The sequence below is a fragment of the Hyperoodon ampullatus genome, assembly GCF_949752795.1.
Source record: "Hyperoodon ampullatus genome assembly, chromosome: 1".
Classification (NCBI taxonomy): domain Eukaryota; kingdom Metazoa; phylum Chordata; class Mammalia; order Artiodactyla; family Ziphiidae; genus Hyperoodon; species Hyperoodon ampullatus.
In genome coordinates, this window is record NC_136914.1 from 118573732 (window position 1) to 118589498 (window position 15767).

Genomic DNA, 15767 nt, shown 5'->3' on the forward strand with positions numbered 1-15767 from the left:
TCTGAAGGGCCATCCTATCTTCAGGGTTCCCCCATGGGGTCAGCTGAAATGCTTATTTAGAATAATCACAGCCCAACTTCTCCCTCTGCCCAATCCACTCCCTTTCATTAGGATCAATCCTAAGAGTACTCCCTAATACACTTTTTGAACAGTAAACTTCCTAAATGTGAATCTCCATCTCAATCTGCTTCCCAGAACACTGGGGTACTAGAAATTTCCAAGAACTGGACATTGACCCAATACTTTCAGACAGCAACTTGGCAATATGTGTCAAGAATCTTAAAATATTCATATTCTTGAGAAGCAATGGAATAGAAATGGTATGTGTTCTAAAGCAGAGATTTAAATCCCAGCTCTTTATAAGAAAGCTTTGAGACCTGAGTCTTGGTCTCCTCATCAATAAAAATGGGACAAATAACATCTATATTTTAGAGTTGTTGTTATAACGTTAGAGTTGTAATAATGTTCTTGTTCAAAGTGGAGAGCATATGTAAAAGCACCTGGTACACAATGTTGCTTAATTAACACTTAAGGTTGTTCATCAGCTGACTTTAAATATTCATTGATTGGTTCAAGATGGCGGAGTAGGGCTTCCCTGGTGGCGCAGTGGTTGAGAGCCTGCCTGCCGATGCAGGGGACACGGGTTCGTGCCCCGGTCTGGGAAGATCCCACGTGCCGCGGAGTGGCTGGGTCCGTGAGCCATGGCCGCTGAGCCTGCGTGTCCGGAGCCTGTTGCTCCGCAACGGGAGAGGCCACAACAGTGAGAGGCCCGCGTACTGCAAAAAAAAAAAAGATGGCGGAGTAGAAGGACGTGCTCTCACTCCCTCTTGTGAGAACACCGGAATCACAATTAACTGAACAGTCATCGACAGGAAGGCACTGGAACTCACCAAAAAAGATACCCCACATCCAAAGACAAAGGAGAAGCCACAATGAGATGGTAGGAGGGGCGCAATCACAATAAAATCAAATCCCATAACCACTGGGTGGGTGACTCACAAACTGGAGAACAATTATACCACAGAAGTCCACCCACTGGAATGAAGGTTCTGAGCCCCATGTCAGGTTTCCCAACCTGGGGGTCTGACAACAGGAGGAGGAATTCCTAGAGAATCAGACTTTGAAGGCTAGTGGGACTTGATTGCAGGACTTTGACAGGACTGAGGGAACAGAGACTCCACTCTTGGAGGGCACACAAAAAGCAGTGTGTGCATAGGGACCCAGGAGAAGGAGCAGTGACCCCACAGGAGACTGAACCAGACCTACCTGCTAGTGTTGGAGGGTCTCCTGCAAGGCGGTGGGTGGCTGTGTCTCACCATGAGGACAAGGAAACTGGCAGCACAAGTTCAGGGAAGTAGTCCTTGGTGTGAGCCCTCCCAGAGTCCGCCATTAGTCCCACCAAAGAGCCTGTAGGCTCCAGTACAGGGTTGCCTCAGGCCAAACAACCAACAGGGAGGGAACCAAGCCCCACCCATTAGCAAACAAGCGCATTAAACTTTTACTGAGCTCTGCCCACCAGAGCAACAGCCAGCTCTACCCACCACCAGTCCCTCCCATCAGGAAACTTGCACAAGCCTCTTAGATAGCCCCATCCACCAGAGGGCAGATATCAGAAGCAAGAAGAACTACAATCCTGCAGCCTGTGGAACAAAAACCACATTCACAGAAATATAGACAACATGAAAAGGCAGAGGGCTATATACCAGATGAAGGAACAAGATAAAACGCCAGAAAAACAACTAAATGAAGTGGAGATAGGCAACCTACCAGAAAAAGAATTCAGAATAATGACAGTGAAGATGATACAGGACCTCGGAAAAAGAATGGAGGCAAAGATCGAGAAGATGCAAGAAATGTTTAACAAAGACCTAGAAGAATTAAAGAACAAACAGAGATAAACAATACAATAACCAAAATGAAAAATACACTAGAAGGAATCAATAGCAGAATAACTGAAGCACAAGAACGGATAAGTGACCTGGAAGACAGAATGGTGGAATTCACTGCTGTTGAACAGAATAAAGAAAAAAGAATGAAAAGAAATGAAGAGAGCCTAAGAGACCTCTGGGACAACATTAAACGTAACAACATTTGCATTACAGGGGTCCCAGAAGGAGAAGAGAGAGAGAAAGGACCCTAGAAAATATTTGAAGAGATTATAGTCGAAAACTTCCCTAACATGGGAAAGGAAGTGGCCACCCGAGTCCAAGAAGCACAGAGAGTTCCACACAGAATAAACCTAAGAAGAAACCCACCGAGACACAAACTAATCATATCGGCAAAAATTAAACACAAAGAAAAATTATTGAAAACAGCAAGGGACAACAAATAACATACAAGGGAACTCCCACGAGTTTAACAGGTGATTTCTCACCAGAAACTCTATAAGCCAGAAGGGAGTGGCATGATATACTTAAAGTGATGAAAGGGAAGAACCTAAAACCAAGATTACTCTAGCCAGCAAGGATCTCATTCAGATTCGACAGACAAATCAAAAGCTTTACAGACAAACAAAAGCTAAGAGAATTCACCACCACCAAACCAGCTCTACAACAAATGCTAAAGGAAATTCTCTAAGTGGGAAACACAAAAGAACAAAAGGACCTACAAAAACAAACCCAAAACAATTAAGAAAATGGTCATGGGAACATACATATCGATAATTACCTTAAACGTGAAGGATTACATGCTCCAAGCAAAAGACACGGGCTCGCTGAATGGATACAAAAATAAGACCCATATATATGCTGTCTACAAGAGACCCACTTCAGACCTAGGGACACATACAGACTGAAAGTGAGGGGATGGAAAAAGATATTCCGTGCAAATGGAAATCAAAAGAAAGCTGGAGTAGCAATACTCGTATCAGATAAAATAGACTTTAAAATAAAGAATGTTACAAGAGACAAGGAAGGACACTATATAATGCTCAACGGATCAATCCAAGAAAAAGATAAAACAATTATAAATATATATGCACCCAACATAGGAGCACCTCAATACAGAAGGCAACTGCTAACAGCTATAAAAGAGGAAATCAACAGTAACACAATAGTAGTGGGAGACTTTAACACCTCACTTACACCAATGGACAGATCATCCAAACAGAAAGTTAATAAGAAAACACAAGCTTTAAATGACACAATAGACCAGATAGATTTAATTGATATTTATAGGACATTCCAACCAAAAACAGCAGATTACCCTTTCTTCTGAAGTGCGCATGGAACATTCTCCAGGACAGATCACATCTTGGCTCACAAATCAAGCCTCAGTAAATTTAAGAAAATTGAAATCATATCAAGCATTTGTTCTGACCACATGCTATGAGATTACAAATCAATTACAGGGAAAAAAACGTAAAAAACACAAACACATGGAGGCTAAACAATATGTTACTAAATAACCAAGAGATCACTGAAGTTATCAAAGAGGAAATCAAAAAAATACCTAGAGACAAATGACAGTGAAAACATGATGATCCAAAACGTATGGGATGCAGCAAAAGCAATTCTAAGAGGGAAGTCTATAGCAATACAAGCCTACCTCAAGAAACAAGAAAAATCTCAAATAAACAATCTAACCTTACACCTAAAGGAACTAGAGAAAGAACAAACAAAACCCAAAGTCAGCAGAAGGAAAGAAATCATAAAGATCAGAGCAGAAATAAATGAAATGGAAAAGAGGAAAACAATAGTAAAGATCAATAAAACTAAAAGCTGGTTCTTTGAGAAGATAAACAAAATTGATAAACCATTAGCCACACTCATCAAGAAAAAGAGGGAGAGGACTCAAACCAATAAAATAAGAAATGAGGGCTTCCCTGGTGGCGCAGTGGTTGAGAGTCTGCCTGCTGAGACAGGGGACATGGGTTCGTGCCCCAGTCTGGGAAGATCCCACATGCCGCGGAGTGGCTGGGCCTGAGAGCCATGGCCACTGAGCCTGCACGTCTGGAGCTTGTGCTCCACAAGAGGAGAGGCCACAACAGTGAGAGGCCCGTGTAACGCAAAAAAAAAAAAAAAAAAAAAAAAAAAGAAAAAGGGGAAGTTGCAATAGACACCGCAGAAATATAAAGCATCCTAACAGACTACTACAAGCAACTCTATGCCAATAAAATGGACAACCTGGAAGAAATGGACAAATTCTTAGAAAGGTATAACCTTCCAAGACTGAACCAGGAATAAATAGAAAATATGAACAGACCAATCACAAGTAATGAAATTGAAACTGTGATTAAAAATCTTCCAACAAACAAAGTCCAGGACCAGATGGCTTCACAGGTAAATGCTATCAAACATTTAGAGAAGAGTTAACACACATCCTTCTCAAACTCTTCCAAAAATTGCACAGGAAGGAACACTCCCAAACTCATTCTATGAGGCCACCATCACCCTGATACCCAAACCAGACAAAGATACTACAAAAAAAGAAAATTACAGACCAATATCACTGATGAATGTAGATGCAAAAATCCTCAACAAAATACTAGCAAACAGAGTCCAAAAAAACATTAAAAGGATCATACACCATGATCAAGTGGGATTTATCCCAGGGATGCAAGGATTCTTCAATATATGCAAATCACTCAATGGGATACACCATATTAACAAACTGAAGAAGAAAAACCATATATGATCATCTCAATGGATGCAGAAAAAGCTTTTGACAAAATTCAACACCCATTTATGATAAGAACTCTCCAGAAAGTGGGCATAGAGGGAACCTACCTCAACATAATAAAGGCCATACAAGACATACCCACAGCAAACATCTCAATGGTAAAAAACTGAAAGCATTTCCTCTAAGATCAGGGACAAGACAAGGATGTCCACTCTCACCACCATTATTCAACATAGTTTTGGAAATCCTAGCCACGGCAATCAGAGAAGAAAAAGAAATCAAAGGAAGACGAATTGGAAAAGAAGAAGTAAAACTGTCACTGTTTGCAAATGACATGATACTATACATAGAGAATCCTAAAGATGTCACCAGAAAAATACTAGAGCTAATCAATGAATTTGGTAAAGGAGCAGGATACAAAATTAATGCACAGAAATCTCTTGCATTCCTATACACTAATGATGAAAAATCTGAAAGAGAAATTAAGGAAACACTCCCATTTACCATTCCAACAAAAAGAAAAACATACCTAGGAATAAACCTACCTAGGGAGACAAAAGACCTGTATGCAGAAAAGTATAAGAAACTGATGAAAGAAATTAGAGATGATACAAACAGATGGAGAGATATACCACGTTCTTGGATTGGAAGAATCAATAATGTGAAAATGACTATACTACCCAAAGCAATCTACAGATTCAATGCAATCCCTATCAAATTACCAATGGCATATTTTACAGAACCAGAACAAAAAAATCTTAAAATTTGTATGGAAACAGAAAAGACCCCGAATAGGCAAAGCAGTCTTGAGGGAAAAAAATGGAGCTGGAGGAATCAGACTCCCTGACTTCAGACTATACTACAAAGCTACAGTCATCAAGACGATATGGTATTGGCACAAAACCAGAAATATAGACCAATGGAACAGGAAAGAAAGCCCAGAGATAAACCCACGCACCTATGGTCAACTAATCTATAACAAAGGAGGCAAGGATATACAATGGAGAAAAGACAGTCTCTTCAATAAGTGGTGCTGGGAAAACTGGACGGCTACATGTAAAAGAATGAAATTAGAACACTCCCTGACACCATACACAAAAATAAACTCAAAATGGAGTCGAGACCTAATGTAAGACTGGACACCATAAAACTCTTAGAGGAAAACATAGGAAAAACCCTTTTGGACATAAATCACAGCAAGATATTTTTTGATCCACCTCCTAGAGTAATGGAAATAAAAACAAAAATAAACATATGGGACCTAATGAAACTTAAAGGCTTTTGTACAACAAAGGACACTACAAACAAGACGAAAGGACAACCCTCAGAATGCGGAAAATATTTTCAAATGAATCAACGGACAAAGGATTACTCTCCAAAATATATAAACAGCTCGTGGAGCTCAATATTAAAAAAACAACGCAATCCAAAAATGGGCAGAAGACCTAAATAGACATTTCTCCAAAGAAGACATACAGATGGCCAAGAAGCACATAAAAAGCTGCTCAACATCACTAATTATTAGAGAAATGCAAATCAAAACTACGATGAGGTATCATCTCACACCAGTTAGAATGGGCATCATCAGAAAATATAAAAACAACAAATGCTGGAGAGGGTGTGGAGAAAAGGGAACCCTCTTACACTGTTGGTGGGAATGTAAATTGATACAGCCACTATGGAGAACAGTATGCAGGTTCCTTAAAAAACTACAAATAAAATTACCATATGACCCAGCAATCCCATTACTGGGCATATACCCTGAGAAAACCAAAATTCAAAAAGAGACATGCAGCCCAATGTTCACTGCAGCACTATTTACAATAGCTAGGTCATGGAAGCGACCTAAATGCCCATCAACAGACGAATGGATAAAGAAGATGTGGTACATATATACAATGGAATATGAGCCATAAAAAGGAACGAAACTGGGTCATCTGTAGAGACGTGGATGAACTTAGAGACTGTCATACAGAGTGAAGTAAGTCAGAAAGAGAAAAACAAATATTGTATATCAACGCATATATGTGGAACCTAGAAAAATGGTACACATGAACCGGTTTGCAGGGCAGAAACTGAGACACAGATGTAGAGAACAAACGTATGGACACCAAGGTGGGGAAGCGGCAGGCATAGGGGGGTGCTGTGATGAACTGGGAGATTGGGATGGACATGTATACACTGATGTGTATAAAATGGATAACTAATAATAACCTGCTTTATAAATAAATAAAATACAAAAATTACAAAAAAAGAATATACATGTAAAAAAAAAGATTTAATATTACTTTCTCTTCCAATTTACCAATAATCCAAGTCAAATAAGGGAAGAAAGTCTCTCCATACTAAATATCCTGGTAAACCTTAGGTCCACGAAGGCAGAGTCCATATCTACCTAGCTCAGTGGTTCTCAAACCTTAGTGAACTTAGTAAAGTACCCTGGAGAGCTTCTTAAAACACACACCGCTGGGCCCCACCTCCAGAGTTTCTGATTCAGTAGTTCTTGGGTGAGGCTCCAGAATTTTCACTGATAACAAGTAACCAAGTGATGCTGATACTGGTCAGTGACCACACTTTGAGACCTTCTGGTATAAGTTTTTCACTGAATTCCCCTGTATTGATTCAAGCCAGTTCCTAATACACAGAAGATACTTAAATATTTGTTGATGACTAAAACATATAAGTAAGTCTACTATACTGTTGTTTACAAAAGTAAAAAACTAGAAATTAATGTCTAAAAATGGGGGGTGATTAAATAAACTATGTACTATACTAAATGTAACCATTAAGAAACACAAGTAAAATCATCAACAAAGTGAAAAAGCAACCTACTGAATGGGTGAAAATATTTGCAAATCATTTATCTGATAAGGGGTTAATATCCAAAGTATACAAAGAATTCATACAACTCAATAGCAAAAAAAACACAAATCTGATTTAAAATTGGGCAGAGGCACTAAACAGACATTTTCCAAAGAAGACATACAGATGGCCAACAGGTACATGAAAAGATGCTCAAGATTACTAATTATCAGGTAAATGCAAATCAGAACCACAAGGAGATACCACCTCACACCTGTTAGAAATGCTATTACCAAAAAGACAAGAGATAACAAGTGTTGGTTAGGCTACAGAGGTAACAAGTGTTGGTTAGGCTACGGAGAGAAGGGAACCCTTGTGCATTGCTGGTGGGAGTGTAAATTGACGCAGCCACTATGGAAAACATTATGGAGGTTCCACAAAAAATTAAAAACAGAAGTACCATAGAACCTAGAATTAAACTTCTCAGTATTAATCCAAAGCAAACAAAACACTAACTCAAAAATATATTTGCACCCCCATATTTACTGCAGCATTATTTACAGTAGCCAAGACATAGAAGCAACCTAAGTGTCCACTGATGGATGAATGGATGAAGAAGATGTGGTACATATATATAATGGAATATCATTCAGCCATAAAAAGAAAGGAAATCTTGCCATTTGTGACAACATGGACAGACCTTGAGAGCATTATGATGCTAAGTGAAATAAGTCAGACAGAGAAAGACAAATACCATATGATCTCACTTATATGTGGAATCAAAAAGAAAAGAAAAAGAAAAAAGAAAGGAAGGGATAGGAAAGGAAAGGAAAGGGGGAGAGACCTTCAAGATGGAGGAGTGAGACGTGGAGATCACCTTCCTCTCCACAAATACATCAGAAATACATCTACATGTGAAACAGCTCCTACAGAACACCTACTGAACGCTGGCAGACAATCTCAGACTTCCCAAAAGGCAAGAAACCCCCCACGTACTTGGGTAGAGCAAAAGAAAAAAGGAAAAACAGAGACAAAAGAATAGGGATGGGACCTGCCCCTCTGGGAGGGAGCCATGAAGGAGGAAAGGTTTCCACACACTAGGAAGGCCCTTCACTGGCAAGACAGGGGGTGGCGGGGGGGAAGATCAGAGCCACGGAGGACAGCGTAGCAACAGGGGTGCGGAGGGCAAACTGGAGAGATTCCGACACGGAACATGGGTGCCGACCAGCACTCACCAGCCTGAGAGGCTTGTTTGCTCACCCGCCGGGGTGGGCGGGGGCTGGGAGCTGAGGCTCGGGCTTCGGAGGTCAGATCCCAGGGAGAGGACTGGGGTTGGCTGCGTGAACACAGCCTGAAGGGGGCTAGTGCGCCACAGCTAGCCGGGAGGGAGTCCAGGAAAAAGTCTGGATCTGCCTAAGAGGCAAGAGACCACTGTTTCAGGGTGCGCAAGGAGAGGGGATTCAGAGCACTGCCTAAACGAGCTCCAGAGACGGGCACGAGCTGCGGCTATCAGTGTGGACACCAGGGATGGGCATGAGACGCTAAGGTTGCTGCTGCAGCCACCAAGAAGCCTGTGTGCAAGCACAGGTCACTATCCACACCTCCCCTCCTGGGAGCATGTGCAGCCCGCCACTGCCAGGGTCCAGTGATCCAAGGACAACTTCCCCAGGAGAACACACAGCGTGCCCCAGGAGAACACACAGCGTGCCTCAGGCTGGTGCAACATTATGCTGGCCTCTGCCGCCACAGGCTCGCCCCGCATTCCGTTCCCCTCCCTCCCCACGGCCTGAGTGAGCCAGAGCCCCCTAATCAGCTGCTACTTTAACGCAATCCTGTCTGGGCAGGGAATAGATGCCCTCAGGTGACCTACATGCAGAGGCGGGTCCAAATCCAAAGCTGAACCCCAGGAGTTGTGCGAACAGAGAAGAGAAAGGGAAATCTCTCCCAGCAGCCTCAGGAGCAGCAGATTAAATCTCCACAGTCAACCTGATGTACCCTGCATCTCTGGAATACCTGAACAGACAACGAATCATCCCAAAATTGAGGCGGTGGACTCTGGGAGCAACTGTAGACTTGGGGTTTGCTTTCTGCATATAATTCGTTTCTGGTTTTATGTTTATCTTAGTTTAGTATTTAGAGCTTATTATCATTCGATTTATTTACCGATTTGGTTGCTCTCTTCCTTCTGTTTTACATATAGATATATATATTCTTTTCCTTTTTCTCTTTTTGTGAGTAGGTATGTGCATGCTTCTTTGTGTGATTTTGTCTGTATAGGTCAGCTTTTACCATTTGTCCTAGCGTTCTGTCTGTCCGTTTTTGTTTTTTATTTAATATAATTTTTAGCGCTTGTTATCATTTGGTGGATTTGCTTTTCGGTTTGGTTACTCCCTCTTTCTTTCTTTCTTCTTTTTTTTAAATTACTTTTTAGTTTTTTAATTTGCAATAATTTTTTAATACCTTTCTTTCTTTTTATTATTTTTTCCTCCCCTCCCCTCCCCTCCCTTCCTTCCTTTTCTTTTTTTTCCCCTTTTCTTCTGAACCATGTGGCTGGCAGGGTCTTGGTGCTCCAGCCGTGTGTCAGACCTATGCCTCTGAGGTGGGAGAGCTGAGTTCAAGACATTGGTCCAGGGCTTCCCTGGTGGCGCAGTGGTTGGGAGTCCGCCTGCCGATGCAGGGGACGCGGGTTTGTGCCCCGGTCCGGGAGGATCCCACATGCCACGGAGCGGCTGGGCCCGTGAGCCATGGCCGCTGGGCCTGCGCGTCTGGAGCCTGTGCTCTGCAATGGGAGAGGCCACAGCAGTGAGAGGGCTGCATACCGCAAAAAAAAAAAAAAAAAAAAAAAAAAGACATTGGTCCACTAGAGACCTCCCAGCTCCAAGTAATATCAAACAGTGAAAGCTCTCCCAGAGATCTCCAACTCAACACTGAGACCCAGCTCCACTCAACAACCAGCAAGGTAGAGTGCTGGACACCCTATGCCAAACAACTAGCAAGACAGGAACACAATCCCACCCATCAGCAGAGAGGCTGCTTAAAATCATAATAAGGTCACAGACACCCCAAAACACACCACCGGACGTGGTCCTGCCCACCAGAAAGACAAGATCCAGCCTCATCCACCAGAACACAGGCACCAGTCCCCTCCACCAGGAAGCCTGCACAACCCACTGAACCAACCTTAGCCACTACAGGCAGACACCAAAAACAGCGGGAACCACGAGCCTGCAGCCTGTGAAAAGGAGACCCCAAACACAGCAAGATAAGCAAAATAAGACAGAGGAACACGCAGCAGATGAAGGAGCCAGGTAAAAACCCACGAGACCTAACAAATGAAGAGGAAATAGGCAGTCTACCTGAAAAAGAATTCAGAGTAATGATAGTAAAGGTGGTCCAAAATCTTGGAAATAGAATGGAGACAATACAAGAAACTTTTAACAAGGACCTACAAGAAATAAAAAGCAAACAAACAATGATGAACAGCACAATAAATGAAATTAAAAATTATCTAGAAGGAATCAGTAGCAGAGTAACTGAGGCAGAAGAACAGATAAGTGACCTGGAAGATAAAATAGTGGAAATAACTCCCACAGAGCAGAATAAAGAAAAAAGAATGAAAAGAATTGAGGACAGTCTCAGAGACCTCTGGGACAACATTAAACGCACCAACATTCGAATTATAGGGGTCGCAGAAGAAGAAGAGAAAAAGAAAGGGACTGAGAAAATATTTGAAGAGATTATAGTTGAAAACTTCCCTAATTCGGGAAAGGAAATAGTTAATCAAGTCCAAGAAGCGCAGAGAGTCCCATACAGGATAAATCTAAGGAGAAAAACGCCAAGACACATATTAATCAAACTACCAAAAATTAAATACAAAGAAAAAATATTAAAAGCAGCAAGGGAAAAACAACAAATAACATACAAGGGAATCCCCACAAGGTTAACAGCTGATCTTTCAGCAGAAACTCTGCAAGCCAAAAGGGACTGGCAGGACATATTTAAAGTGATGAAAGGGAAAAACCTACAACCAAGATTACTCTACCCAGCAAGGATCTCATTCAGATTTGACAGAAAAATTAAAACCTTTACAGACAAACAAAAGCTAAGAGAATTCAGCACCACCAAACCAGCTTTACAACAAATGCTAAAGGAACTTCTCTAGGCAGGAAACACAAGAGAAGGAAAAGACCTACAATAACAAACCCAAAACAATTAAGAAAATGGTAATAGGAACATGCATATCAATAATTACCTTAAATGTAAACTGATTAAATGCTCCAACCAAAAGACACAGACTGGCTGAATGGATACAAAAACAAGACCCATGAGACGCTAAGGCTGCTGCTGCAGCCACCAAGAAGCCTGTGTAGCTATCAATGGAACAGGATAGAATAGAACAGGATAGAAAGCCCAGAAATAAACCCACACACATATGGTCACCTTATCTTTGATAAAGGAGGCAGGAATGTATAGTGGAGAAAGGACAGCCTCTTCAATAAGTGGTGCTGGGAAAACTGGACAGGGACATGTAAAAGCATGAGATTAGATCACTCCCTAATACCATACACAAAAATAAGCTCAAAATGGATTAAAGATCTAAATGTAAGGCCAGAAACTATCAAACTCTTAGAGGAAAACACAGGCAGAACACTCTATGACATAAATCACAGCAAGATCCTTTTTGACCCACCTCCTAGAGAAATGGAAATAAAAACAAAAATAAACAAATGGGACCTAACGAAATTTCAAAGGTTTTGCACAGCAAAGGAAACCATAAACAAGACCAAAAGACAACCCTCAGAATGGGAGAAAATATTTGCAAATGAAGCAACTGACAAAGGATTAATCTCCAAAATTTATAAGCAGCTTATACAGCTCAAAAACAAAAAAACAAACAACCCAATCCAAAAATGGGCAGAAGACCTAAATAGACATTTCTCCAAAGAAGATATACAGATTGCCAACAAACACATGAAAGAATGCTCAACATCAATAATCATTAGAGAAATGAAAATCAAAACTACAATGAGGTATCATCTCACACCAGTCAGAATGGCCATCATCAAAAAATCTAGGAACAATAAATGCTGGAGAGGGTGTGGAGAAAAGGGAACACTCTTGCACTGCTGGTGGGAATGTCAATTGGTACAGCCACTATGGAGAACAGTATGGAGGTTCCTTAAAAAACTACAAACAGGGCTTCCCTGGTGGCGCAATGGTTGAGAGTCCGCCTGCCGATGCAGAGGACGCAGGTTCGTGCCCCGGTCCAGGAGGATCCCACATGCCGCGGAGCGGCTGGGCCTGTGAGCCACGGCCGCTGAGCCTGCACGTCCGGAGCCTATGCTCCACAGCGGGAGAGGCCACAGCAGTGATAGGCCCGCGTACCGCAAAAAAAAAACAAACAAACAAACTACAAACAGAACTACCATATGACCCAGCAATCCCACTACTGGGCATATACCCTGAGAAAACCATAATTCAAAGAGTCATGTACCAAAATGTTCATTGCAGCTCTATTTACAATAGCCAGGAGACGGAAACAACCTAAGTGTCCATCATCGGATGAATGGATAAAGAAGATGTGGCACATATATACAATGGAATATTACTCAGCCATAAAAAGAAATGAAATTGAGCTATTTGTAATGAGGTGGATAGACCTAGAGTCTGTCATACAGAGTGAAGTAAGTCAGAAAGAGAAAGACAAATACCGTATGCTAACACATATACATGGAATTTAAGAAAAAAAAATGTCATGAAGAACCTAGGGGTAAAACAGGAATAAAGACACAGACCTACTAGAGAATGGACTTGAGTATATGGGGAGGGGGAAGGGTAAGCTGTGACAAAGCGAGAGAGAGGCATGGACATATATACACTACCAAACGTAAGGTAGATAGCTAGTGGAAAGCAGCCGCATAGCACAGGGAGATCAGATTGGTGCTTTATGACCACCTGGAGGGGTGGGATAGGGAGGGTGGGAGGGAAGGAGACGCAAGAGGGAAGGGATATGGGAACATATGTGTATGTATAACTGATTCACTTTGTTATACAGCAGAAACTAACACACCATTGTAAAGCAATTATACTCCAATAAAGATGTAAAATATATATATATATACATGATAGAAGACTTACCTGATTTTTGTCATCAATTAAAAGTTATTAAGTATTAAGGGAAAAAGAAACAATAAATGCTGGAGAGGGTGTGGAGAAAAGGGAACCCTCTAACACTGTTGGTGGGAATGTAAATTGATACAGCCACTATGGAGAACAGTCTGGAGGTTCCTTAAAAAACTAAAAATAGAACTGCCTTACGACCCAGCAATCCCACTACTCGGCATATACCCTAAGAAAACCATAATTCAAAAAGAGTCATGTACCACAGTGTTCACTGGAGCTCTATTTACAACAGCCAGGACATGGAAGCAACCTAAGTGTCCACTGACAGATGAATGGATAAATAAGATGTGGCACATATATAGAATGGAATATTACTCAGCCATAAAAGGAAATGAAATTGAGTTATTTGTAGTGAAGTGGATGGACCTAGAGTCTGTCATACAGAGTGAAGTAAGGCAGAAAGAGAAAAACAAATACTGTATGCTAACACATATATATGGAATCTAAAAAATAAAAAGAAAAGAAAAATGGTTATGTAAAACCAAGGGGCAGGACAGGAATAAAGATGCAGATGTAGAGAATGGACCTGAGGACACGGAGAGGGGGAAGGGTAAGCTGGGACAAAGTGAGAGAGTGGCATGGACATATATACACTACGAAATGTAAAATAGATAGCTAGTGGGAAGGAGCCGCATAGCACAGGGAGATCAACTCGGTGATTTGTGACCACCTAGAGGGGTGGGATAGGGAGGGTGCAAGGGAGACACAAGAGGGAAGAGATATGGGGATATATGTATATGTATAACTGATTCACTTTGTTATAAAGCAGAAACTAACACACCATTGTAAAGCAATTATATTGCAATAAAGATGTTAAAAATATATATATAAATGCAAAAGTAATAAATACTCAAAATTCACAAAATAGATAAATAAATGAAAAGAAACAAGAAAGGAGGGGAAGGAAAGGGGAAAGGGAGGGAGGAGGAAAGAAAAGACCACACAGATACAGAGAACAGGTCAGATTGGTGGTGCCAGAGGTGGAGGATGGGGGGTGGCTAAAATGGGTGAAAGAGGTCAAAAGGTATAAACTTCCAGCTATAAAATAAGTAAGTCCTGGACAGATCTTAAAATTTTCAAAACTATATAAGTATGTGTGGTTATATATGTGAAGTAGACTATTGTGGTGATCGTTTTGCAGTGTATACAAACACTGAATCATTATGTTGTATACCTGAAACTAATATTATATGTCAATTATACCTCAATAAAAAGGAAATACAAGTAAAATGATGCTACAGAAACACAGATAAATATATACCAAATCATAAGTTAAAAACGGTAACACAGAATTGTATTTATATCAATTTAAAGTACAACATACACATGGATTAATGATAAGAGGAATTCCACAAATATTACTTCATTTTTGAGCTTAGGATTATGGGAATTCAAGATTTTTAATTAGTATTTAAAGTTTACTCGGAAGATATTTTAAGGTTGACTTAATATAAAATAGCAACACTGAATAATCAGATAAGTGTGTAATCAAATAAAGCCATGGATATCACAGGATATTGTCACAGAAATAAAACAACTGTGTATCAGAGGTATATATAACTTGGTTGTTAGTTTCCTCAAAACTGGTGTTATAAAGCACTGCTGAGAAGCCTACCGAGAAACAAGTACAAAATAAATACACACACACACACACACACACACACACAAAATCATAAATTACCTGCCATAGGAGGGACAACGCCAGAAAAACGCACTGTTGCATGTTCTCCATTAACTTCGACTCTCCGACCAATGACATCTGATGTCAAAGTGTCATTCATTATAACATTGCCAGAATCCAAAATATGAGGAGATCTAGGAAGAAAACACAACATTGACAAGGACGTAGTAAAATTCTTTAAAAAAAATTTTTTTAACTTTACGTAGCTATTCATGAGGTCAATGCTTCTACCCAATTTAGTCTTCACATTTTGGTGAAGGGAAGAACCTAAAGGTTTAGGTACCAGACTCTCAGAATTTGACTTTACTCTCTAACTATATTTTGATAATTTAATCCTTTTTTAAGAAACCTTGCTTAACTTCAGTTAGCTCACATCACATGACTGTGTATTCTATCATTTACTGAAAGGGGTGGGAAGGGAAAGAGAATAGAAGAGAGGGGGATAAAGGTTACAGAGAAAAGGGAAAGGAAACAGGCAACA

The 15767-nt window shown here is 40.7% G+C and overlaps 1 protein-coding gene across 1 annotated transcript in view; it reads right to left on the reverse strand.

Annotated features, from left to right (window-relative positions):
- The window catches only part of TBCE (tubulin folding cofactor E), a gene marked incomplete at its 5' end in the record, with an annotated part of 85274 nt that extends 69888 nt beyond the window's left edge, over window positions 1–15386 (reverse strand). Inside the window, one exon of the mRNA XM_079697588.1 lies at window positions 15287–15386. Within this exon, the coding sequence (XP_079553714.1) occupies window positions 15287–15386 (100 nt within the window). The remainder of the gene's footprint in view (window positions 1–15286) is intronic.
- Between the last annotated feature and the right edge of the window lie 381 nt (window positions 15387–15767).